General features: G+C 43.0%; 1 protein-coding gene across 1 annotated transcript; it reads left to right on the forward strand.

The window, feature by feature from the left end:
• The first annotated feature begins 350 nt into the window (after positions 1-350).
• LOC115105209 (RING finger protein 145-like) lies at positions 351-26122 on the forward strand. The gene is made up of 11 exons (XM_029626955.2): positions 351-530; positions 8515-8731; positions 13988-14096; positions 15771-15862; positions 20248-20483; positions 20702-20877; positions 21147-21287; positions 21488-21670; positions 22272-22419; positions 23050-23406; positions 23804-26122. The coding sequence occupies exons 2-11, from the start codon at positions 8548-8550 to the stop codon at positions 24281-24283; spliced, it is 2106 nt and encodes a 701-aa protein (XP_029482815.2). The 5' UTR covers positions 351-530; positions 8515-8547; the 3' UTR covers positions 24284-26122.

Here is a 26122-nt window from a genome sequence, read left to right on the forward strand (position 1 = left end):
CACGCCTACTCACTCAAGGGTTTTGCAGCCAGTCAACGGCGTGTTAAAAGGTGGATTTGGGGGTTTTCGTTGCCACAGATATAAATGGTATGGTTCAAGTGTAAAATAAACTACATTATTGTGCTTGCGGCAGAAATGCTTTTGGGACTCCAGGAGTTTACAATCGGAAGACTTGCAAAGGGTACGGCACCATAAGAATGCTCGCCCTCCCAGACTCTCCAGATCTGTTTAACTTTTTTTTAAACAGAAAAGTAGTTTGATTTAGCTTATTTATTTACACACACACACAGGCTCCGTTTTCATCCTGTTTTCATCCCTCACAGTAGGTGGCGGCATGCACACTAAATTGTGCGAACGCCAATATACCATAGAATAAGGAAAAGAAGCGGCGGCAGCAGAAGACTCGATCCATGGTGGAAATCCCATCGTTTCAACCGTTAACTCGGGAGAAGCCGAGTTAAAATGGTTGATATTCGCCCGGAGAAGCATCCTCAAACTCACTTTAACGTCGTCAACGTCGCTCTTGCAATGTAGGTTCTTTGTTTTTCCGTGGGGCAATGTTGATAACGCGAACTTGGCTACTCAGCTAGCTTGCTAGCTAACCTCGATTGTTTTGACTCTCGAGGGGCTATCTAGCTAGCACCTAGCATTACCTATTTAGCTGGCTGGTTAGCGACACAATACATGCAGTTCTGCGATAAGGCGTAGTTAGCTAGCAATGTTTCTAGCCAGCTGTTGCTAGATTAATTTAAATCGTGAGCAGCTGTTGATCTCGTGCTTTATTTTTTAGCTAGCTAAACTATGCATGGTGGTCGTTTCCATTATTAAAAACGTTATTGCTAACGTTACATTGATATAGGCGGGTCATCAATGCAGTTTTTCGCCCGTCCCGACTCTGCTCATCTGCGTTTACTAACATATGTGATGCATAGCTAGTTAGCTTAACCACTGATTTTTAGCATATTGTCTCGTTTTACGACCCTGTAAATGTACTTAGTTGTAGTTTGGTACATTTTGGAATATGAGATTGAGAGTATGTGACAATTCATCGCCCTTCTTGCAGGGCACAACTAATTACGGTTAGCTAGCCGCTGCCAACGTTGGTTTGGCGAGGTTATTAAAGTTCATGTCATGAACGCCTGGAGCCCAACAAACCGTTAATATAGTGTAACTAGCTTGATGTCGGGCTAGACTTGAATAGCTGTGCTAACTTAACCCTCAACATAACGTAATTCGGTGTTCACACCATTTCGGTTATGTAATCATAATGCGAATTGGTCTTGTTAGCTATCGTTACGTTTCCAGTCATCGTGGGCATTGCAAGATGGATGTGAATTACTAAGTGATGCAGCTAGAAAATTGTACGCTTGGTACAGTGGACCTGTATGTTTCATAATTGCATGTTCAAAAGGCCATCTGAAAATGAGGGCCAGGGGGATGGGATCTCAGAGCTCGTATGAATCAGTTCTATATGTAATTCAATGGATGGGATATCCACTCCGTCAGTGTCTGCCTGCAAATGGAGGACCGCACAGCCTCTCTCAGACCCATAGCAGGAAATTACTCTAAATCAAAACTATCCTCGCTGTCAAGAGGGGAGAAAACACATTTTTAACTTTGGGCTCGCAAAAGACTAAGACTGGCTCTTACTTCATAAACCACTGTGGCCTGCTCGAGTTCAGATTTCGTGTGTCCCCCACCCTCATCAAAGTTTCCCATCCCTCTTATAGGGTGTCCACCTACTCTGCCCAGAGTGGGTGAAAACACACATTGGTGATAACATTTCACCTTATGTTATAAAATACATTTTTACCAAGACATGATTATTCGTGTTCTGAATCGTTCAGTGGGGTCTCTATAACATTTCGTTCTATCCAAGAAGTTTGATTTCATAACCAAATCCATCCGACAAACTCCGATGTAGCAGTGCAGGTTTCTCGTAACAACTTTTTGAGTATTTTACATTTTGTGGCCATCGTCTTCAAAGCAAAATTACCATGACTAGCTGTATTAAATGTAAAAGGTTTGGGAAAATAAAAAGCTTGGTATACGCCAGTGGAGGCTGCTGAGGGGAGGACGGCTGGAACGTATCGAATGCCATCAAACCCATAAAACCATGTGTTTGATGTCGATACCGTTCCACTTATTCCTTTTCATCCATTACCAAGTGCCCGTCCTCTCAAATTAAGGTGCTACTGTTGACATTTCAGAGATATGCTTGTTTTTGTGAGAAATCTTTAAAAATTACATTTAAAAACAAAATTATATGAAAAGACGGCATGTCTCAAAATATCAATCTTACCGCTTAAGATATCAATCTTACCGCTTTATTGTTTAATGTCCTGCGATTCGAGAAGAAATATGAGTTCAACGGGAAAGTGAATATGTTAGGTAGCCAGTAACCTTAATTCTTGCGCAGAATCCAGCCTAGCTGGTGTGATTTATTTAATATTTTCCACTTTTTCTCTGGCCTCTTGATTTAGTCACCCTAATACCGTCTATCCTACAAGGGTCAAATCACCAATAGTTTTTGAACGGATTATGATAGAGACATGAGGTTTGAACCTTTGGTTTTCTTTATAGGATTATCTACACAATTAACATTTTACCCAATGGTCAAAAGCTGCATTTTTGATTGGACGCTAGTTATTAGCATGTTTTTCACATGGTAGGTTAAATATAACCAACCTGTCTTACAGATCATGTGAAAGGGCAAAGGCAAGCATCATGATCATACACCACTTAACTAACTCCTCAATATGACATGAATGCTTACAGTATTTCAGGTCGATGCATGTACAAGTTGGGATGCTTGGCTGTGTGGCAAATAGATACATTGCTAGTTTTAAGAGTGGAATTGTATTTTTTTTTTTTTATGTCAGCGAATTACTTTTACTACGTCTTCGATCGGAATAAGTTTTTGCCCTAGAAATACCGATCCAGAGATCATTTTATTGCTATTTTGCATGTCTGTAACTCTTTTACCATGTAACTGTTACTGGACGTCTGTTTCCATTATCTCTATTTCCATTATGAAATATTGCATCAAATGATATATGGATGTTAATGGGTATCCATTAATCGGTTAGCTGCCGAAAATACATTTGACCGGTCATGCTGTCGTTCTATAGGTTAATTTGCATAATGTAGTGGAATTAAATTAAGCGGAATAGCCTGTCAGACAGCGTGAGAGAACCTCAGAAAGCTGCTACTGGAGTGAAACGTGCTTTTATAAGCCCAGTCATGGACGCAAAAAAGAGGTCAGTGGTGCGCAAACAGTAGGGCATAGATGGATGAGGTATTTTTATTTTATTTAATTAGGCAAGTCAATTAAGAACAAATTCTTATTTACAATGACGGATTGGCTCACATTCAACAAATTTGATCTAACAAAGTGAATATTTGGCAAATCCGTCATGATTCATGTATTGTAATAGGCCCACAATGTGGTTAATAAAGTTCGATTTCGAAATATATTTGGCTGTTTTCAATGCATTACATTTAGAAGCATTCCGGTTTCAGTGACTGCTAAATGCCGTTCGTATAAGCTGGTTAGTTAGCATATAGAAATCGGTGGTGTGGTAGTCAGTCATTTTTAACTGTAATGCAGTTGATTGATGACGAAAACGTCAACATTTATTGTGGTTGACATCCATACAAGCATTATACTTAAGGCACGAGTGGGTGTGGTATATTGGCCATAAACCACAAACCCATGACGTGCCTTATAGCTATTATAAACCAGTTACGTTTATTAAAACATTAAAAGCAATTGTTTCATCATACCTGTGGTATACAGTCTGGCTGAAAGCTGTGCTATATCAATCAGAATTCAGGGCTCGAACCACCCAGTTTATAATCCTATTTTTTTTACCTCAACATATACTGAACAAAAATATAAACGCAACAATTTCAACAATTTTACTGAGTTACAGTTCATATAAGGAAGTCAGTCAATTGAAATGAATTTGTTAGGCCCTAATCTATGGATTTCACATGACTGGGCAGGGATGCAGCCATGTGTGGGCCTGGGAGGGAATAGGTCCACCCACTGGAGAGCAAAGCCCAGCCAATCGGAATATGTTTTTCCCCACAAAATGGCTTTATTACAAACAGAATTACTCATCAGCACCCCCCCAGACGATGCCGCAGGTGAAGAAGCCAGATGTGAAGATCTTGGGATGGCGTGGTTACGCGTGATCTGCGGTTGTGAGGCCGGTTAGCTGTACTGCCGAATTCTCTAAAATGACGGTGGTTTATGGTAGAGAAATTAACATGACATTTTCTGGCAACAGCTCTGGTGTACATTCCTACAGTCTGCATGCCAATTGCACACTCCCTCAACTTGAGATATCTGTGGTGTTGTCAAAACTGCACATTTTAGTGACCTTTTGTCCCCATCACAAGGTGCACCTGGGTAATCATGCTGTTTAATCTGCTTCTTGATATGCCACACCTGTCATGTGTATGGATTATCTTGGCAAAGGAGAAATGGTCACTAACAGGGATATAACCAAAATTGTGCTCCAAATTTTGAGAGAGAAGCTTTTTGTGCATATGGAACATTTCTGGGATATTTTATTTCAGTTCATGAAACACATGGGAGCAACACTTTAAAAGGTTGCATTTTATATTTTTTTCAGTATAGTTTGAAATACACAAACAATAGCCAAAATTTGGCAAATTATGTCGGGGGGGGCAACAAGGACCCTCGTGATCTTTCCCCCACGGAATCTTTTTCCCATGCGTTTCCATGGTATTTCCATTGTTTTGGTTGAGTTCCATTGACCTCTTTGCCTAATCTATTGCGCAACAAATAACAATTCTAAATGCAATGTTGTGTTAACTGTTTTTATGGCCACAATTTTAAAAAGTTATCAGTCTTGCCATAGATTTTCCAGTAGATTTAAGTCAAAACTGTAACTCGGGAACATTCACTGTCTTCTTGGTAAACAACTCCAGTGTAGATTGGGCCTTGTGTTTTAGGTTATTGTCCTGCTGAAAGGGGAATTCATCTCCCAGTGTCTGGTGGAAAGCAGACTGAACCAGGTTTTCCTCTAGGCTTTTGCCAGTGGTTAGCTCTATTCTGTATTATTATTTTTTTTATCCTGAAAAAATCCACAGTCCTGAATGATTGCAAGGATACCCATAACATGGTATAGCCACCACTAGCTTGAACATTTTGGAGCGTGGTACTCTGTAATGTGTTTGGAGCTAATCCAATACAACATTTTTTCTTTTCAGTACAAAAAGTGAATTGCTTTGCCACATTTTAAGCATTTTTACCTTAGTGCCTTGTTGCAAACAGTATGCATGTTTTGGAATATTTGTATTCTGTATAAGCATTATTCTTTTCACTCCGTTATTAAGGTTAGTATTGTGGAGTAACTACAATGCTGTTGCTGCATCCTCAGTTTTCTCCTATCACAGCCATTAAACTCTGTAACTGTTTTAAAGTCACCAATGACCTCATGGGGAAATCCCTGAGCACTTTCCTTCCTCTCTGTCAACTGAGTTAGGATGGAAGCCTGTATCTTTAGTGACGACTGGGTGTATTGATACACCATCCAAAGTGTAATGAATAACTTCACCATACACAAAGGGATATTCAATGTCTGCTTAGATTGTGAGGCATTGGAAAACCTCCCTGGTCTTTGTGGTTGAATCTTCGTTTGAAATTCACTGCTCAACTGAGGAACCTTACAGATATTTTTATGTGGAGATGTAGTCATTCAAAAATGACTGTTAAACACTTATTGCACACAGTGAGTCCATGCAGATATTAATTTTATTTAACCTTTATTTAACTAGTTAATCCAGTTACAAACACATTCTTATTTACAATGATGGCCTACCCCGGACAATGCTGGGCCAATTATAAGCCGCTCTATGGGACTCCCAATCAAAGCCGGTTGTGATACAGCCTGAAATCGAACCAGGGTCTGTAGTGACACCTCTGTGCCTTAGACCGCTGTGCCACTTGGGAGCCCATGTGACTTGGCAAAGTTTTACTCCTGAACTTATTTTATGCTTGCCATAACAAAGGGGTTGAATACTTATTGACTCAAGACATTTCAGCTTTTCATTTTTTAAATTAATTTGTAAAAACAAATCAAAGCATCATTCCACTTTGTCATTATGCCGGAGTGGCAGGTAGCCTAGTGGTTAGAGCGTTGGACTAGTAACCGAAAGGTTGCAAGATCAAATCCCTCTGCTGGCAAGGTAAAAATCTGTCGTTCCACCCCTGAACAAGACAGTTAACCCACTGTTCCTAGGCCGTCATTGAAAATAAGTATTTGTTCTTAACTGACTTGCCTAGTTAAATTGTGTGTTGGCCAGTGACTCTACATTTAATCCATTTTAAGTTCAGGCTGTAACGCAACAAAATGTGGGAGAAGTCAAGAGTGAGTACTTTCTGAAGACACCGTATATTAGTAGGCTATATGTAAAGGCCACATTAAATTGAGAATAGTCTGATGGGTGAGAATATTATCAAGTGCTTGTCAAATTATAGATCAGAGATTGATGAAGTGTGTGCAGCCTGCGCAAAGAAACAGCAGAGCGCATGGATTTCGTGCAACTTTTTTTCAAATCCTCATTTCTTGTTCATGCAGCCTTAGCCTAAATGTATTGATTTATAATAGATTCTACGGTTTGTATCACAACCAAAGTTGCATAAATAACTCTAAATTAACCATATAGGAGGACCTGTTTCAAATGGTCACTTTGTTAACCACTAAACACAGAATAGCCACATGAATGCACTCCCTTCTAAATCGTTTGGGGGAAAATATCAATTGTATTCTTACTAGAACTCTTGTCTGCTAAATGAACTAGTGTAGCCCACAGCTGTATGGCATAGCCAGATCAGGGCCTAACAAGGAAGACCCAGAATATGCTATTATGTTCTTCTGAAACAGGCTACATTTTCTTCATATAATGTTTGTGTGCATTTTACATTTACTGTACTTTTCACTGCATTTGATACATTCAACAACATGATAAGAATATTCCTTAAATGTGAGACAAATAAATGGGTTGAGTGAGAGGACTAACTGGTGTCTCCAAGTGTGCACAGTTCCTACGTAATTTCAATGCACATTTGACTTAAAGACGAGTCTTCAACTATACAGTGCTTTTTTTTTTTTTAGCTCTCCTTAGCTGTGCCGTTAAGGAACTAGAGTAATCACACTTTTAGTTGTTTTGTTTGGAACACAGCCCTGCATCCCCGCCATCAAGCAATTACTGTTGTTTACACAATCAAAAAATGTGGCCATTTTAAATCGCTTTCTGAGTCACTTGGGCATCATTTGAAAGCTTGTTCTATTCCCAACATGACTAGCTAAGTTATAAAATGCGATCGTACGGTGTTAGACTTTCACAAGTCTATTCAGAGAAACGGGATTTTAATTTGTGCATTCAGGTGTGTGTTCTGTTGTGAATTTTCATCACACTAGACAAACCGGGCTCATTTAGTTCAAAACAACCCCGGGTATGACGCCATGTCATCTTGTAAATGTACATCAACAACGTTGACACTGTATATGACATGCGTTTTATGATATGAAAATGTGAAGTACACATTTGGACTCTCGGGTGTTTGGCTGCTTGTATGACATCAAAGCGGTATTTATTATAATCCTCAACTTCTTATCCTTCAAAATACGTAGTCCTCTTAATTTACAGCATTTCCCTAACTCGGGACAACAAAAAGTGACGAAGTTGCCCAATTAGCAGGAACGATGGGGGCAACTTCTTGTCGCGTGCGGTGCTCATGTTCAGCACGGCTATCCGTTTTAGCATGTTACTGTACAGCCACCGCGTTCCAATTACACAACTGTAACCAGTATCACTTTCATTGATTGGTATGGATATTGACCTTTATATTAGGGCTTGGGAATTGCCAGGGACCTCACGATACAATATTATCACGATGCGCCCAATATGTATTCCGATTCTCACTATTCTTTATGTATTGCAATTTGATATTACAATTAGATTTTCCAAGCATTTTGCTCACTATGTCTGCTGCAGAGAGCATGAGAAAATTAGTTTTGATCAGTCATGGAAATTAAAAGCACTGAACATGTTGGCTCACTATTTAAAAAGGAGAACAAGCTATAAGGATGAAAAATACCAGCGTTTTGTCGCAGGTACAGCCCATTTGGCACTAGCTAACGCTATGTAGCAACAACAAAAAATGTCAAAGTATCTATATAATATAGTCCAAAAATAATATCACTTAGTGTATCGATTCCCCCTTCCCATCACTATTGTATATAATCTAGTGTATATTCTTGTGTATTTATTTTATTCTCATGTACTTTTTTATTTCTCGTGTATTTATTTTATGACTGATTTGATTTAACCTATGAAGCTCTGAAAAAACAGCTAGTTGCATAAAAAAAATGTATATTTTGCCAGTTTTCTTTGTCTGCGTGCTATAATTTTATAGCACCTCAGGCTCACTTTTTGCTCCCTCTCTTCTCCCTATCTTTCTGTCCCCCTGTCCAGTCATATTAGTTTGTATCTTGCCGCGTCGGAGCCATGTTGGTGAAAGACAAGCTGGAGGCGGTGCTGAACGTGGGGCTGCGTGTCCCCAGCATCATGCTGCTGGAGGTACTTTACCGCTGGGATGTCAGCTCCTTCTTCCAGAAGATCCAGAGAAGCAGTCTCAACAACAACCCCCTCTTTCAGTACAAGTACCTGGCTCTCTACCTGCACTATGTTGGTCAGTACCACCCCGCTCCAGTGCTGCTCTTTGAGTGGTCATTTATAGCATTTGTACTTTTCAACAGCATATTTTGACAAAAGCACCCATCCACTTCTGAAAAATGTGAAAATTCATTTTTAAAAGCTGGCGTTTCTTTCTATATTAGCCCATATAACATTTAAAGTCGCCTCTTCATTGTTGACGTTGAGACTGGTGTTTTGCGGGTACTATTTAATGAAGCTGCCAGTTGAGGACTTGTTTCTCAAACTATACACACTAATGTACTTGTCCTCTTGCTCAGTTGTGCACCGGGGCCTCCCACTCCTCTTTCTGTTCTGGTTAGAGCCAGATTGCGCTGTTCTGTGAAGGGAGTAGTTCACAGCGCTGTACGTGATCTTCAGTTTCTTGAAGGACAGTTTTATTGCTTCTTCAATCAGAACAACCGTTTTCAGCTGTGCTAACATAATTGCAAAAGGGTTTTCTAATGATCAATTTGCCTTTTAAAATGATTAGCTAACACAATTTGCCATTGGAACACAGGAGTGATGGTGGATTGTAATGGGCCTCTGTACGCCTATGTAGATATTCCATTAAAAAAAAGGTTTCCACATACAATAGTCATTGACAACATTAACAATGTCTGCACTGTATTTCTGATCAATTTGATGTTATTTTAAAGGACAAAAACAAGGACAAGGGCTAACACGCCCACTCCTCTAAAGCTCTCTCCACCATCCTGCGCACAGACTGTGTGTGTTTGTGGGGAGAGATTATTTTGTTTTACCCTTCCATCTTTCCCCTAATCGGAGTAAACTAATTTACGACATCTCTTAGGCTTCTGCTTCCAGTTTATCTGTACTATATAAATTTTACAGACACAGTGTACTTTACAATAGTTATCTGTTTGTTTGTTTTTAGTCCCATCCATCAGCTCCACTCAACCACTCCCATCTATCTCTGAACACCATCTATTTGCCATATATTTTTCAACTGTGCTGTGATGTTTCACAAAGGTTCCAAACTTTTGTACATATTGTAACTTAAATAAATATTTTTGCTAAGAGTTATTATTATATTATTAATCGATTGACTATCGATTAAAATCACTCAGCCATGCTATTTGCAGTAAATAGCCCATCTTTAATGATGTTGTAATCGTCAGATTAGTTCTGTTTGCACTTTCCGTTTTGGAGTGGCCAAGAAAAGCTAGAAATGTTGTCAGCCAATAAGTTGTTTGGGCTGTAGTGCTGCAGTATCACTCGTGTGCCCTGACCAGGAAAAACACTGCAGTCAGTTTTTCATGGTTGGGTCTCATGCATATGAATGTAATTTATGGACTATTTAAGTGATAATCGAGGGGACTATGCGTTCTATGGAAAATAATATAACACGACGTGGAAAGTGTGTAGCGCGTCGTGACACTGAACTTTCACGATGTTGCATTGTTTTCCAGAGAACGCGTTGAGCTCCCGAGTTCATTATCCCGCTTTTACCATAGCTATAATTTGAAATGTGTTCATTTTTGCCGGTAAAAATGTGTTTGGCATCCACTGAAATAGATAGCTACTAGATAGTTACAGCTGGTAACCAGACAGACTTGCTAGCTTAGCTAACCAAACCACCAGTCCTCGCTTACTATGAAAATCAAATGAAACAATTAAACCTTTCATTTCAAAAGCAGCTCGAACATAGAACACGTGAGAATGAACTACAGCCATTGAATTTTACAGTGCTTTATGGGGAAATAATTCACGCGTTTGAATGCCCATTCAAGCCAATTAAAAACTAGTATTCAACAATGCCATGGTATAAATGCATATCGTTTTAAGTTCAGCTAAGCATTTTTAAACATACGACTGTCTTGAATGGCATTGGATTTGAAATGCGTTTAGGTTTGTCGTAGATTTAGCTCAGACAGGATAAAAGCAGTGACACGAGGATAAAGTCTGACAGTTTGTAGTCAGCGTTGACTGTAAGGGTGAACATGCTTCTGCTACGTTGTGTATTTCTAATGGCACGTCAACATGGTCACAGACAGTATATTTCTGATTCAGTATGTCTATGCTCTGCTTGAGAGTGGGCCTGGCCCACTAAGAGCTCAGTGAAGGCAGGGTGTTGGCTGAATGCTTGTTTCCTAATTAAAGCATGGCCTGACCTTAGACATCTGCTGCTGCAACTGTCTGCCTGCAGTCGGACACTTTAAAAAAAAAAATGTTGTCCTCATGGTGAAACTTTGGCTCAGACACATTTTCCTCTCCTTTGTAATTTACCTCTGCTTTTTTCCACCATCCGAGACCCAAGTATTTTAATGGGACTTTCCGTGATGCTCAAGGTGGTATAATTAACCTTGAAATGTGCACAGAAGAGTTAAAGGAAAGATTCACCCATTTTGAATGCATTCACCCATCGCTCCGAGATGCACAAATACGATATAACATTCAAAATGGGTGAATCTTTCCTTTAACCAATACCATGCACGAATTGTATACTGTTTTGCACGGGGGCCAGGTGGGCTGGCCCGTGCAGGGAGTAGGAGAACAAAGTCATCCCCTCCCCCCTCAAAGAAGCTGTTCTATTTCCAGGGGAAAGGAGGTAAAGGCCATGATAAGCAGCTCACAGGCCTAGACTATAATGCAGTCACTAGATATGCTAATTATCAATGGGAAGGAATTACATATTTTTTAAATATATATTTTTACTGTAATTTTTTTATAATTTTGTATGTATACTGTGTGTGTACAAACTTTCCTTGACCTCACCAGTGGTCTTTTTAGTGGCTTTGCATACTTGGCTGAAGTTTGTGGGTGTGACAATGAGGCTGGTATTTGCTGATGAACACACTGGGCAGCAGAGAACCGTGGACTGGACTGAACCTCAGTGTGTGTGCTGCTGATGTCTCTCTTGGAAAGAGGGAGAGCAGGATATTCTCAAATCTTTTAACTGTATTTCTAGGTTTCAGCAAATATTTCATATCTCATGAGGCCCTATCTCATTTTATTAGAATTTTTCATCATTTTGGCTCTTGCTGGAGACTGTTGCTGTAGCCTAGTGCTGTAGTCTTTCTCTAACTGTGTTGCTTATGGACGATTAGGGGCAGTGTATTTATACTGCCAGCACTGATGATTCTTTCACATCGGTCCACTCTTTGTCCTGTCTGCATGACTTTGCGTAGCAAATGGCTCTGGATCCATGGCTGTGGATTAACGGCTCTGTTTTATTGCTGTCTCTGCTGTTAAACAAGTCCTTCTCATCTGTGTTGTGTTGGCTTACCTAATGCAGGCCAAGGAACAGGATGTGCTATTCTTAATACACATTGCTGCACCTGACCATGGCTGGAAGGCTTTTCTATGAGCACTATACAGATACTGTCAGGCCCATCCCTCCCCTATGGACCCATGAGTCAGTAAGCCTAGCTAGGCCAATATCACCAGGACGGCTATATTCATTTTGTGAAATAGTTTGCCCCAGGCACAGGATACATTTTTTTATTTTAATGTACCTTTTTATAGTCAGACTTCATTATTTTCACTATCTGCACACAGGGCTTAATGTTCCCTCAGCAGTGAGCATGTCTGGAGGAGTGGCTGGGGAGCACGTGACTTGAGTTTGTCAGGTGGGCATAGGAACCTGTAAGTTGGGTCTGTTGGGAAACTGGGCCTCTACTTTTTCTATTCAGGCCCTGTTAAGATTTTTGGCCTGTACCAACGCAGCACACGTAAGGTGACAATGACTGACTGGTCTAAGGCTGTGTTCCTGACTGGCCGTAGCATCCCTCCCTCGGGGGCGTGGGTTCTGAGAGTGCAACTGCGAGCAGGAGCCTCTCCAACCAAAGCAGCCACACATTGTTAAATACACGGACTCATATTCACCACTGCAGGAAGGTGCTAGGCTACTAACCAAACACCAGGCTCTGTAAAGTAAGAGCTTGCACTCTTAAGATTACAGTATGGACTTCTTCTTTCAGTCAAGGTTTTATCTGGTTCTGATTGTGTTCAAGGCATGTCGTCAGCAGAGCTTCCTCTCCCGTTGTACCGCCACACTTCTCCGTTTTCTGCTTTGTGATGGTTGTGACTGAACATCCAGAACAGAGGCTCATAGATAAGCCTATTGACAGCAGTGACGTGACGGCCTGGCCGGCTTGTAGAATATAGCTCCATCTCCTCCTCTCAGGATTACATAAGCAGCATCCGGTGGTGGCCACAGGCCGAGGAGGGAGAGAGGGAGGGTAAAACTGCCCACACAAAGCTCTAATCTCCCGTCCCCGTCACCCTGGCTGCCTGTCACAGTGAGGCTGGCTCACCCTGACTTGGCCACACACACACCACTGGCTCGGAACACTGACTCCAGTCAGGGCCCGTGGCACTTAGACTGAGAGGATCATAATCGTTTTGGTTTTCATGGGAGGTAGAATCATATCAGTATGTGTCTGTGTAGTTGTTGTCATGCCAGAATGATTCAGTCCACTGACCACACTTTCAAGCCTCAATGGCTAACTAGCCTCCTATCCCCCACTGTTTCTGTCATGCTCCCTGCCCTTTATTGATTGTTTGACCAGGTTAATTTGCATGTTTGACACGCACACACACACACACACACACACTGTCTGTGCGCAGGATGGTGGAGAGAGCTTTAGAGGAGTGGGCATGTTAGCTGTCTGCTAATGGAATCCCCAGGATGGATTGGCTGGGTGGATATGTTGCACGCTGGGTCCAGGTCGGCCAATCGAGTCCCTGGCGTTTTGGTGCCTGTTGATTTGTCTGGAGGAGAATCTCAATGACATACTCCTTGTATCCTCTCCCATCGCTGCCGCCTCAAAAGGAGGGACCTCTGACTTTTCCCCCCCCATCTAATGGATTTTGAGAAGTAGGTGAAGAGAGCGAGGACGCAAGGAGTATGCAATTGAGATTTTCCTGAGGACCGTTTTCCGCTGACTCCACTAAACCAGGCAAGCCACGCTCAACCAAGATGGCGGAGGGCCTGCAGGGTTATTGGTTTCACTGTCCTCGTGATAATAGAACTCATCTGAGATGGTTGGAATAACAGTTAAGGATTATTCAAGAGGTGAATGCCAGTTAGACAGTAGTGGACGTCCGTGTTAATAAACTATTCCTTAATATGTGTGAGACCAACAGCAGCTGAAGCAGGCACATATATTTTTGTCCCTTTAAAAAAAGCCGTGTTTGTGCATTGTTCCACTTCATGGGTGTACTGTACAGACCCCTCCTTCCTTCTGTGATTCACTGTCCTGACTGTCTCTGCTCTGCTGTGTGTCAGGTTACATCCTCAGCCTGGTGCTCCTGACTCTGCCTCGTCAGCACCTGGTGAAGCTCTACCTGTACGTGCTCACTGCCCTGCTGCTCTTCGCCGGACACCAAGTCTCCAGGTGAGAGAGAGACACACACTACAGGAACTATAGCTAAAATAATCCTTGACACGTCAACTTGTTAGCTAGGAGCTACGTGTATTCAGAAAATCATTTAAAAGCCGTTAAGTGTTGCGATTTGAAGTTCTGTTTTGTAGTTGTTCCATAAAACTAGAGGTCGGCCGATTAATCGGAATGGCCGATTAATTAGGGCCGATTTCAAGTTTTCATAACAATCGGAAATCTGTATTTTTGGGCGCCGATTTGCCGATTTTTACAACAACAACAAAAAATGTTTTTATACCTTTTATTTAACTAGGCAGGTCAGTTAAGAACACATTCTTATTTTCAATGACTGCCTAGGAACGGTGGGTTAACTGCCTCGTTCAGGGGCAGAACGACAGATTTTCACCTTGTCAGCCCGGGGGATCCAGTCTTGCAACCTTATAGTTAACGTTCCAACACAATAACGACCTGCCTCTCTCTCGTTGCACTCCACAAGGAGACTGCCTGTTACGCGAATGCAGTAAGCCAAGGTAAGTTGCTAGCTAGCATTAAACTTATCTTATAAAAAACAATCAATCACAATCACTAGTTAACTACACATGGTTGATGATATTACTAGATATTATCTAGCTTGTCCTGCGTTGCATATAATCTGACTGAGCATACAAGTATCTAAGTATCTGACTGAGCGGTGGTAGGCAGAAGCAGGCGCGTAAACATTCATTCAAACAGCACTTTCGTGTGTTTCGCCAGCAGCTCTTCGTTATGCGTCAAGCATTGCACTGTTTATGACTTCAAGCCTATCAACTCCCGAGATGAGGCTGGTGTAACCAAGTGAAATTGCTAGCTAGTTAGCGCGCGCTAATAGCGTTTCAAACGTCACTCACTCTGAGCCTTCTAGTAGTTGTTCCCCTTGCTCTGCATGGGTAACGCTGCTTCGAGTGTAGCTGTTGTCGTTGTGTTCCTGGTTCGAGCCCAGGGAGGAGCGAGGAGAGGGACGGAAGCTATGCTGTTACACTGGCAATACTAAAGTGCCTATAAGAACATCTAATAGTCAAAGGTAAATGAAATATAAATGGTATAGAGATAAATAGTCCTATAATTCCTATAATAACTACAACCTAAAACTTCTTACCTGTTAAAAGGAACTATCAGCTTTCATATGTTCTCATGTTCTGAGCAAGGAACTGAAACGTTAGCTTTCTTACATAGCACATATTGCACTTGTACTTTCTTCTCCAACACTTTGTTTTTGCATTATTTAAACCAAATTGAACATGTTTCATTATTTACTTGAGGCTAAATTGATTTTATTGATGTATTATATTAAGTTAAAACAAGTGTTCATTCTGTATTGTAATTGTCATGATTACAAATACAGTTTTTTTTTTTTTATCGTCCGATTAATCGGTATCGTTTTTTTTTGGGTCCTCCAATAATCGGTATCGGCATTGAAAAATCATAATCGGTCGACTTCTACATAAAACAGTTACCGGTATTACAGTAGTGACTTTCTGACCATATTATGATTCTGGCTCCGGACTATTGGTGGCTTCTACTGGCCTTGATTGTGCTTTAACTCTTGTTGAATTCTCTGAGGCGTGGTTCTGTGTTTTAACCAGGGAGGACAGAAGACAGCAGGTGGGACTGCAAGAGCTGAGCTCTGACTGTGTTGTCTTCGTGTTTCAGGGATTATGTCCGCAGTGAGCTGGACTCCGGGTACGAGGGACCGCTCTACCTGGAGGCGCTGTCCATGAACCGTTTCTCCACCGCCCTCATAGGTAACTAAATAAACACAGTCCCACCTTCACCACCACCCTCATAGGTAACTAACTAAACACAGTCCCACCTTCACCACCACCCTCACAGGCAGCTACAGTGCCTTCAGAAAGTCTTCACACCCCTTTTTCCACATTTTGTTGTGTTACAGCATGGATTTAAAATGGATTCAATTGAGATTGTTTGTTTTTTGTCACTGGCCTAGACACACTATATCCCATAATGTCAAAGTGGAATTATGTTTTAGAAATGTTTACAAATGCATATGAAAAGCTGAAATGTCTTGAGTATGAGTATTCAACTCCTTTATGGCAAGGAGTTCAGAAGCCAAGTTCAGAAGTAAATATTTCCTTAACAAGTCACATAGTAAGTTGCATAGACTCACTCGTGTGCAATAATAGTGTTTAACATGATTTTTGAATGACTACCTCATCTCTAACCCACACATACAATTATCTGTAAGGTCCCTTACTACAAAGATACAGGTGTCCTTCCTAACTCAGTTGCCGTAGAAGGAGGAAACCGCTCAGGGAATTCTAAACAACAAATTGTCAGTGAAAAGGAAGGAAGGCTGTATAGAATAGAAATATTCTAAAACATGCATCCTGTTAGCAGCAAGGCATTAAAGTAATACTGCAAAAACATGTGGCAAAGCAATTCACTTTTTGTCCTGAATACAAAGTATTATGTTTGTGGTAAATCCAATACAACACTTTACTGAGTACCACTCTCCATATTTTCAAGCATAGTGGTGGCTGCATTATGTTATGGGTATGCTTGTAATCGTTAACGAATGGGGAGTTTTTCAGGATAAAAAATAAACGGAATAGAGCGAAGCACAGGCAAAATCCTAGAGGAGAATCTGGTTCTGCTTTCAACCAGACACTGGGAGATTAATTCAGATTTCAGCAGGACAACAACTTAAAACACAATGCCAAATCTAAACTGAAGTTGCTTACCAAGAAGACAGTGAATGTACCGGAGGGGCTGAGTTACAGTTTTGACTTAAATCTACTTGAAAATATATGACAAGACCTGAAAATGGATGTCTAGCAATGATCAAACACCAATTTGACAGCGCTTGAAGAATTGTGAAAAATAATGGGCAAATGTTGCACAATCCAGGTGTGGAAAGCTCTTATACAATTACCCAGAAAGAATCAGCTGTAATCACTGCCACAGGTGCTTCTACTTAGTATTAACTCAGGGGTGTGAATACTTCTGTAAATGAGATTTCTGTATTTCATATTCAATAAATTAGCTACAATTACTAAAAACATGTTTTTCACTTTGTCATTATGGGGTATTGTGTGTAGATAGGTGAGAAAATAATACATTTTATCCATTTTGAATTCAAGCTGTAAGACAACAAAATGTGGAATACTTCAATGGGTATGAGTACTGTATGAAGGCACTGTAATTAAACAGTCCCACCTTCACTACCAACCTCCTAGTTAAGTCACTAAATAGTCCCACTAGGCCACAGTCTCACAGGTCCCATACACTTCTCTTACCCCACTTTCTGAGAATCTATGAGTCACTTTGTCGTCGCCCTAAAGTCTGCTTTTACTCGATAACATGGTGATTGTACACTTCATCACTCACAGTATTTTATATATATTTTCTTCCACATCCTATTTTCTTCTACATCCTTTTATCAATCCAACAACTATCTTTGTCTCCGACTCTGCTCTGTTTTTCTTCTCCCTGTCTGGCCATTGTTCAATTCTAACGGTCTTCTGAGTGCTCGAGCTAGTTTTATTCGCCCTAGAACCTTTTCAGACAAAGGAAAAGGCCGTGTTCCTTTGCTTCATCCTGTCAGGCAGAAGGTAGGCGGCTGAGGAGCGAGGGGAGGAGAGTTCAGGAGGTTGGCAGCGGGTGCTGTATAATCTGCCGATCTGAGGTGCCGTTTGCCGCAGAGCTCCTCGCTCTCTCTCGCTGCCAAAGGTGCTTCTACAGAGTGAGAGAGGGAGTGACCACAGTCTCCCGTACAATGGGAGCGCACACAACTCAGACAGGCCTCTGTCTTTCCCCGCGCTCTTGCTCTCTCTTTCTTGCTCGCTCATTGACGTATTTCTTGTTGTGCTGCTTGTCGTAAGAGTGTCAGGTGTTCTGTAGTGCGACTAGTGTCTGTCAGGTTTTATGTTACCGAGGTGTGGGTTCTGCCTCTTCTGAAAATACAGCCGGCTCACAATAGTGTTAGCTTGAGAGCTCAGTGAAAACCGGAAAGCCCAAAAGGGGAAGAAGTGAGTGTCATCATGAATAGGAAGCCTTCCTGTGAAATGACTGGCAGTTACGCAATGATCTGTTTCTGATGCTGAGAAGATTCATCCTTCTCTGTTACTAAACACTGCTACTTGGACCATTTGAAAACAGGAGCACCCTTAGATGTCTTCCAGTGATTTTTTTTCAAATGTACTTTTACAGTTGAAAAGTAATATCCCAAGTATAAATACAGTAAAGTACAGTCAAATGCTTGTGCGTCTAGTTCCGACAGTGCAGCAATATCTAACAAGTAATCTAACAGTTCCCCAACACCTACCAAATGCACACAAGTCTAAAGGGGTGAATGAAAATATGTACATGTAAGTATATTGCTGAGCAATGGCCGAGCGGCATAGGCAAGGTGCGATAGATGGTATAAAATACAGTATATACACATGATATGAGTAATGTAAGATATGTAAACGTTATTAAAGTGGCATTATATCGAGTGTATTGTATAAAGTGACTAGTGATCCATTTATTTATAAGTGGTCAGTGATTGGGTCTCAATGCAGGCAGCAGCCTTTCTGAGTTGGTGATTGCTGTTTAGCAGTCTGATGGCCTTGAGATAGAAGCTTTTTTTCAGTCTCTTGGTCCCAGCTTTGATGCACCTGTACTGTCCCCGCCTTCTGGATGGTAAGCGTTGTGAACAGGCAGTGGCTCAGGTGGTTAATGTCCTTGATGATCTTTTTGGCCTTCCTGTGACAACGGGTGCTGTAGATGTCATGGAGGGCAGGTAGTTTACCCCCGGTGATGCGTTGTGCAGACCACACCACCCTCTGGAGAGCCTTGCAGTTGAGGGCGGTGCAGTTGCCGTACAAGGCTGTGATACAGCCTGTGTTTGTCAGGGTTTTGGGTGACAAGCCAAATTTCTTCAGCCTCCATAGCGCTGTTATGCCTTCACCACTGCCTTCATCTGTGTGAGTGGATCATTTCAGTTTGTCTGTGATGTGTACGCCAAGGAACTTAAAACTTTCCACCTTCTCCACTGCTGGCCCTCCAATGTGGATAGGGGGGTGCTCCCTCTGCTGTTTCCTGAAGTCCACGATCATCTCCTTTGTTTTGTTGATGTTGAGTGAGCGGTTGTTTTCCTGACACCACACTCCGAGTGCACTCACCTCTTTGTAGGCTGTCTAGTCGTTGTTGATAATCAAGCCCACTACTGTTGTGTCGTCTGCAAACTTGATGATTGGGTTGGAGGTGTGCGTGGCCACGCACGTGGGGCCCCAGTATTGAGGGTCAGCGAAGTGGAGATGTTGTTTCCTACCTTCACCACCTGGGGGTGGGATGTGTGTTTTGTTAAGTAAATCAGTTGTTAAATGAGGTGAAAATGAGACTGGTGTGCCACTCTAAGTAACCCTTTCCCTAACATTTTACATAGATGGAGGGACTGATCGATGATTCCCTTTGGCACAGTGTGCTGACTTGGCTTGGGACAGTTGTTGAACTTTGGCCTTTTTAGGTTCAATCACATAAGTACTTTGGGTAAGGCTACTCTCGATGCACATTCAGCCATGAGTCCTGACTGCTGTACTGCACAGTTGCTTTCTAGGGACACTCGAATCTTCACGCATGTTCTGCAGGCGGGTCGCAATGAGGGTTCATGTTTTCCCAGTAACACAGGAGAGCAGTAGGCAGGGACCTCTTGGCCTAGGCCCTAGAGCGTTAGGGAACATGCTGCCTCTCTGTGCCGTCGTCACCAGCCTCAGGAACGTCACACTCCAGCTCCTGGAGACGGACTGGATCTGACGTTATGGCTTCACTGTGTCTCATTCCGTCTCTCATTTCTCTCGCGCGTGATGACGAGTCTCTTAGCTTTCTAGTGCCGTCACATGCTTTAGCACTGTGTCATCAGAGTTAACTTGGGGCACGTAGCGGTCAAGATGCACGTGCTCCGGGCCTCAATGAACTCTTTGAGGTGCCCTTTTTTTTTGCCCTTATTTGTCCTCGAGGGCGTCGCACATTTTGACTCCGCAAGTCAGATCTTGGAACACTCACCCTTTTAAGATTCAGCTGTTCCATGTTACTACACAGTTCAGATACGGTGCGTGTTCCTATAGACTGGGCGTTCACCTGCAGTGTGTTAACCCCGTCCCTCCTGTCCCCCCGCCTCTCTCTCTAGCTCAGCTGGTGGTGTGCACCCTGTGCTCCTGCGTCATGCAGACCAAGAGGATCTGGTTGTTCTCTGCTCACCTGCTCCCCCTGGTGGCGCGCCTCTGCCTGGTCCCCCTGGAGACCATCGTGTTCATCAACCGCTTCGCCATGATCTTCACGGGCCTCGAGGTCATCTACTTCCTGGCCTCCAACCTGCTGGTGCCCTACAACCTGGCCAAGACAGCCTACAGGGAGCTGGTGCAGGTAAAATAGTCTGCGTGACACTGAATTATTTCCACGCCAGCTAAGTGTCTGCTGGCTCTAGACTGGAGGAGATTCAATGACTACTCGATCACCCGATTGTCACTTTTCTTTCACACACAAGACTGTAAATCTATCAGTTTGCTGCTGTCTCTGTGTTTTTATTTCTCATAGCTAACGATATCTGTGGCATCCTCTGTTCCATGTCCTCCTGTGCCCAGGTGGTGGAGGTGTATGGGCTGCTGGCTCTGGGAATGTCCCTGTGGAACCAGCTGGTTCTGCCCGTCCTCTTCATGTGCTTCTGGCTGGTGCTGTTTGCCCTGCAGATCTACACCTACTTCAGTAGCCGCGACAAGCCCACCTCCAGAGAGAGGTTGCTCTTCCTCTTCCTCACCAGGTGGGACAGGGCACTGCTTCCTAGAACACTAGAAACCCTTTTCCCTTCTCTCGTGGAATCCGGGAAGTTGGAAACCCAAGTCGACCTGTTTTTGACGGAACTTTTGCACGACATTATTTAATCTGAAGTTCTACAATTTCAGTCCTTTATTATGTCTGTCTGTCGTAATCAAAGAGAATGTGACGTGCCATCTATTACAAATACATACATGATCTCTGAATTGGTTTAGTGGGTTTTCTTACGGTCCCCTTCTCTCCCTGTCCCTTCAGTATTGCAGAGTGCTGCAGCACCCCCTACTCCCTGCTGGGCCTGGTCTTCACCGTGTCCTTTGTGGCGCTGGGCGTCCTCACCCTCTGCAAGTTCTACCTGCAGGGCTACCGGGCCTTCATGAATGACAACACCATGCATCGGTCAGTCAGCCGCATTCTCATTCAGCCCATTTTATGTTGTGTGTTTATGCCTGTTAAGTGTGTTATTTGACCCATAGCTTGAACAATGAGGAATCTTCTTCTTTTTTTGACTGACTGAAAGCACCACATTATTTATGAATCTCTCTTTCTCTCTCTCTGTCTCTCTTTTTTCCCCCCTGCTCTGTCTCTCACCATCTCAGGGGAATGACGGAGGGCATCACGCTACTGATCCTGGCTGTGCAGACGGGTCTGATTGAGCTGCAGGTCATCCACCGAGCCTTCCTCCTCAGTATCATCCTCTTCATCGTGGTGGCCTCCATCCTGCAGTCCATGCTGGAGATAGCTGACCCTATCGTACTGGCTCTGGGGGCCTCACGGGACAAGTAAGATACTCGAGGCTGAGTTGGAAATGTCTCACTACTATGACCAGGGCCTAGGGTTGTGCGATATCCAGATTCATAAGGTCCTTTAGTTTTTCTACCATACCGGGGTATACGGTATTACCAATATGCACATTTTTTTTAAATATATGTATATTTGACAAAAAATAAGCACAAAACCATTTAGGCAACGATCTTGATCCAGGAGGGGATTGAATGTCTCTGCTGTAACCAAGAAGCTTGATCTTGACAACTAGCCACTCAACTAGCAAGTTAGTAAACCAAATGCATAGCTGAAGACCTGCGCTGGATATAATAAATAGATTTCTTATAACTTATAAGCGGTGGCGCAGCATGCAACCCCCGCGAGGCTTTGAAAATCACACGGTATTGAAAATGATATACGGTATATCGCCCAAGCCTACCAGGGCTTGTCATCCACAGCGAGAATGAAAAGATCACTAGCATAATATAAAAAGGCCTCACTTTCACATGGAAGTCCATCCAAAATGCCACAACTACATGATTCAGTGCAACACAACTTTATTACGCCACTCAGAGGCGTTGTCCTAGTAAAAGCTCTGTCGGTTGTCGCTCTGTTCAGGAGCCTGTGGAAGCACTTCCGGGCCGTGAGCCTGTGCCTCTTCCTGCTGGTCTTCCCAGCCTACATGGCCTACATGATCTGCCAGTTCTTCCACATGGACTTCTGGCTCCTCATCATCATCTCCTCCAGCATCCTCACCTCACTGCAGGTACACACACACACACCTCAAGCTCTGTCGCCATGGACACACCCATACACACACATACACGCTGTAGTCTGTCCAATTCAAGAGTTCCTTTTAGCCGCTGGTGCACTGGATCCTTTGCCCGTTTGTTTGCAGTAATGACAGAACACGTCAACAATGTTTCATATGTAAGGTAAGATGGCTTTTCCATTAGTGCTGAGATATATTGCACAGGTCCGTGATGGGGATGTGACGGGCACGGTAAGGACTGTAAGCTCCCGTATCTGTGCCTGCTATTCCCTGGCCACCTGTGAGTATATATTCCCTGTGAAATATGGAAAACCCTGTGGGGCTTCAGGAACCCAACATATCAGATTGTTCTGAAATGGTTTCTGTAGTAGAAACCGATAAGATCAGCATTCCAGCAACTTTGTTTGTTAAAATGGGGTTCTGGTGCGTTGACCTTTAGAAGATTCCGGTGCGTTGACTATCTGTAATAGAAAAAAGGAAGGCCGCAGACCTTACTACTTTTGTTCTATATATTACCTGTGATTCTAACCCTTGACCCCTAACTGCTTGCCCCAACGTGAGAGTGACCTTTCGTGTCGAAACAAGTGAAACGAAGCACCCACACTCAATGTCCTTCTCCCCTAGGTGCTGGGCACCCTGCTAATCTACATCCTGTTCATGGTGGAGGAGGTCCGTAAGGAGCCCGTACAGAACATGGACGACGTCATTTACTACGTGAACGGGACCTACCGGCTGCTGGAGTTCCTGGTGGCGCTTGTGGTGGTGGCCTACGGCGTGTCTGAGACGGTGTTCGGGGAGTGGACGGTGATGGGCTCCACCATCATCTTCATTCACTCCTACTACAACGTGTGGCTGCGCGCCCAGCTGGGCTGGCAGAGCTTCCTGATGCGCAGAGACGCCGTCAACAAGATCAAGAGCCTGCCCACCGCTTCCGACCTGCAGCTGGAGCAGTACAATGACATCTGTGCTATCTGCTATCAGGTGACAGAGCGTGTCCGGTGTGTGTGTGCATGCTGTTTGATAGGTCACCAATATTGTTCTGATAAATGTGTTTTATAGCCCTCTTCTGGTACGAAGGGGTTCAATGCGACCTAATGTGAAATACTGGTAACTTCCTCAAAATTCCCAGGTTTTCCAGAAATCCTGGTGGAGTTATTCCAGATGTTTTTCTTATTCCCTGCTGATTCTGGCAATCCTCCAACTGGAATTTTAAGAAAGTTACCTAAACATTAAAAAAATGAAAATGATAGGTTCGTTTTAATGAGGATGTGTACTGTGATATATTTCCACAAAGCATCATCAGGCATTGTAGTGTGGACTCTTCTGTGGTTGTCCGTAGCCCTTCAGTAGTTAACCAGCATTCTGTCTCCCTTTCCAGGACATGAAGTCTGCCGTCATCACCCCCTGCAGTCACTTCTTCCACGCTGGCTGCCTCAAGAAGTGGCTCTACGTACAGGAGACCTGCCCCCTCTGCCACAAACAGCTGAAGAGCCAATCACAGCCCGCCAATGCCACCGCTGCCCCCGCCCAGGACATTCTTCCAGCCAATCCCAACCCAGCAGAGGCTGGGCAAGGAGAGCCAGTGGCCAGTGTGGCCGAAGAGAACAAAACAGTGACTCAGAACGGTGTTCCGGTTGAAGAGAGCCAAGCCAGATCCTCTTCCTCCCATGCTAACCCTGACCCAGAGCCTGAGGGCCATGCAGAGGAGGCAGGTCCGTCACAGGGCTCAGGAGAGTCATGTCTCAGGCATCGCCAGCCCCAGCAGTCTGCCACCTGCCCTGAAGCAGCATCATCCACAGCATCTGCAGCTGACCTCCAGTTAGAACTACAACGTTCTGCCAGCCCCTGCTGCCTCTGAGCCTCGCTCATGCACGCCTCCTCACACACAGCTAAAGACTATTCATCCTCAAGTGGCTAATACGTACGACTTCGCCATGACAGGTTAACTGTTGGACTTTCCCTAATGCCACTATCCAACACCTTCCCCTTAACAAACTCTTATCTATTTGTTGCCTGTTACTTAAAGTATGGTCTTAAATGTCATTCATTAACATTTCATGGTTAATTCATTTCATTCAAGTACATTTCATGGTTATTAATCCTATAGGATTTCATGTATGAAATCTGACGCAGACTTGAGTGATGCCATACTGAACCTCCATATAATTTCACTGAGAAATCTGCATCGATTTCTCTCACTTAGCATCAAAATAAGTCAGTAGCCGTGCATGAGCCTTGGCTTGTGCTAGCCGGAACGGCTCATAGGAGCAGGAGCCTATCTCCTGTTTCTGAAGCGTGAGGTAGGTCGATGTACAAGTACACCCCCTGGACAGGACGCTAGTCTATCGCAGGGCTTTACCCTCAATCGATCTCTTAAAATCTTGAGTGCCAAGCAGAGACTAATTGGTGTTCCCATTTTTTAATCTTTATCGTATGACTCGGCCGGGGATCAAACTCACAACCTTCCAATCTCAGGGCGGGCAATAACAACACGGCCACTGAGTTAGATGAACAACAAAATGCAGCTATTTGACAGTTGACAGTCATTATACTGTACATCTATCTAGTGAAAGGCAAACAGTCGAAATATAACATTTGAGATTTCATTAACTCTCGTTCAACATATTTCACACACCTTTTCCCCTTTTAGGTCACTTACGTTAGCTCACTATTTTGCCACTCCCAAGTGTTTTCCCTCCTTCCGACCCTGGTTGGGCCTCGGCCCACCCTCCCGCACCTTGATGATCTGTTGCACAACAACCTTACCAAGTAAGGGCACAGGGTGGGAAAGGCGCTATGTAGGTCGGAGACACAAACACACACCGGATGTGTGGTTGACATTCATATACTGAAGAGAACAGACATAGCACTTGACGTCGAAGCTTTATACGCACGCTTAGGCTTGCACGCTGTCACCACCTGGTAGCTGTAGGAACTTTTATTTTCATGATATGTAGCCCACGTGTTATGACATTTGCACTAATGTCATTTATAGCGACGTTCCAAAGTTGTTGTTTTTGTCAGGTACTAAATATTTTTGGTTTGTACGAGGAAAGACCTATAAATGTGTGTGTATATAACCGTTCATATATTATATGAAAAGGACTTTTGATATGCCTCTGCCATAAAGTGTTAAAGCTGCACCGCCCAAATATGAAGTGATCTGAGGCTTGTGTGAACACTTCAGTGTCCTCTATAGGTATAAGTGTGAAGGGTTGAAGGTCACAGATTGAGAGAGGTTGTCAGCACTGAATTTACCTTCAACAGTATTTTGTTGGGCATTTGTTACAGCTTTGAGAATGAATACATGTTATGTATGATCAAACTTGCAAATGCTCCATTTTAAATGAAGTTGTAGCGAGTTGGTGGCTTTAGCACATTTTCTTGAAGGTAAATTGTGAGAAGTGGCTAAGAGTGTGAATAGTATTTTACATACATCATGATGTTGGCATTTGAAGAGGACTTCTTTTAGCATTTGAAATGCTTTCCTGTTTGGGATTTTGTTTCTTTGTGTTGAAGACCTACAATTTAATTCTGTTTCGATTTTTGTTTTGTTTGTTTTTATACAAAAAGAACGACATGCTCTATGAATGCTGAATTCCAGTCAAGTTTCTGTATTGTTTGGTGAGAAATTTGCCTGGTGTCGCCTTTATTGTACAAAATTGAATGTCAAATAAATTCCACCATCCAATTTTAA

This window comes from Oncorhynchus nerka, linkage group LG22 (genome assembly GCF_034236695.1).
Source record: "Oncorhynchus nerka isolate Pitt River linkage group LG22, Oner_Uvic_2.0, whole genome shotgun sequence".
In the NCBI taxonomy this organism is placed as follows: Eukaryota; Metazoa; Chordata; class Actinopteri; order Salmoniformes; family Salmonidae; genus Oncorhynchus; species Oncorhynchus nerka.

Excerpts from the sequence above, each read along its gene's own strand:
- LOC115105209 (XM_029626955.2), top strand. The coding sequence starts at position 8,548 with ATGTTGGTGAAAGACAAGCTGGAGGCGGTGCTGAACGTGGGGCTGCGT. Across the intron at positions 8,732-13,987 it reads TCTCTACCTGCACTATGTTG|GTTACATCCTCAGCCTGGTG; the intron begins GTCAGTACCACC and ends GCTGTGTGTCAG. Across the intron at positions 21,671-22,271 it reads CTGGGGGCCTCACGGGACAA|GAGCCTGTGGAAGCACTTCC; the intron begins GTAAGATACTCG and ends CGCTCTGTTCAG.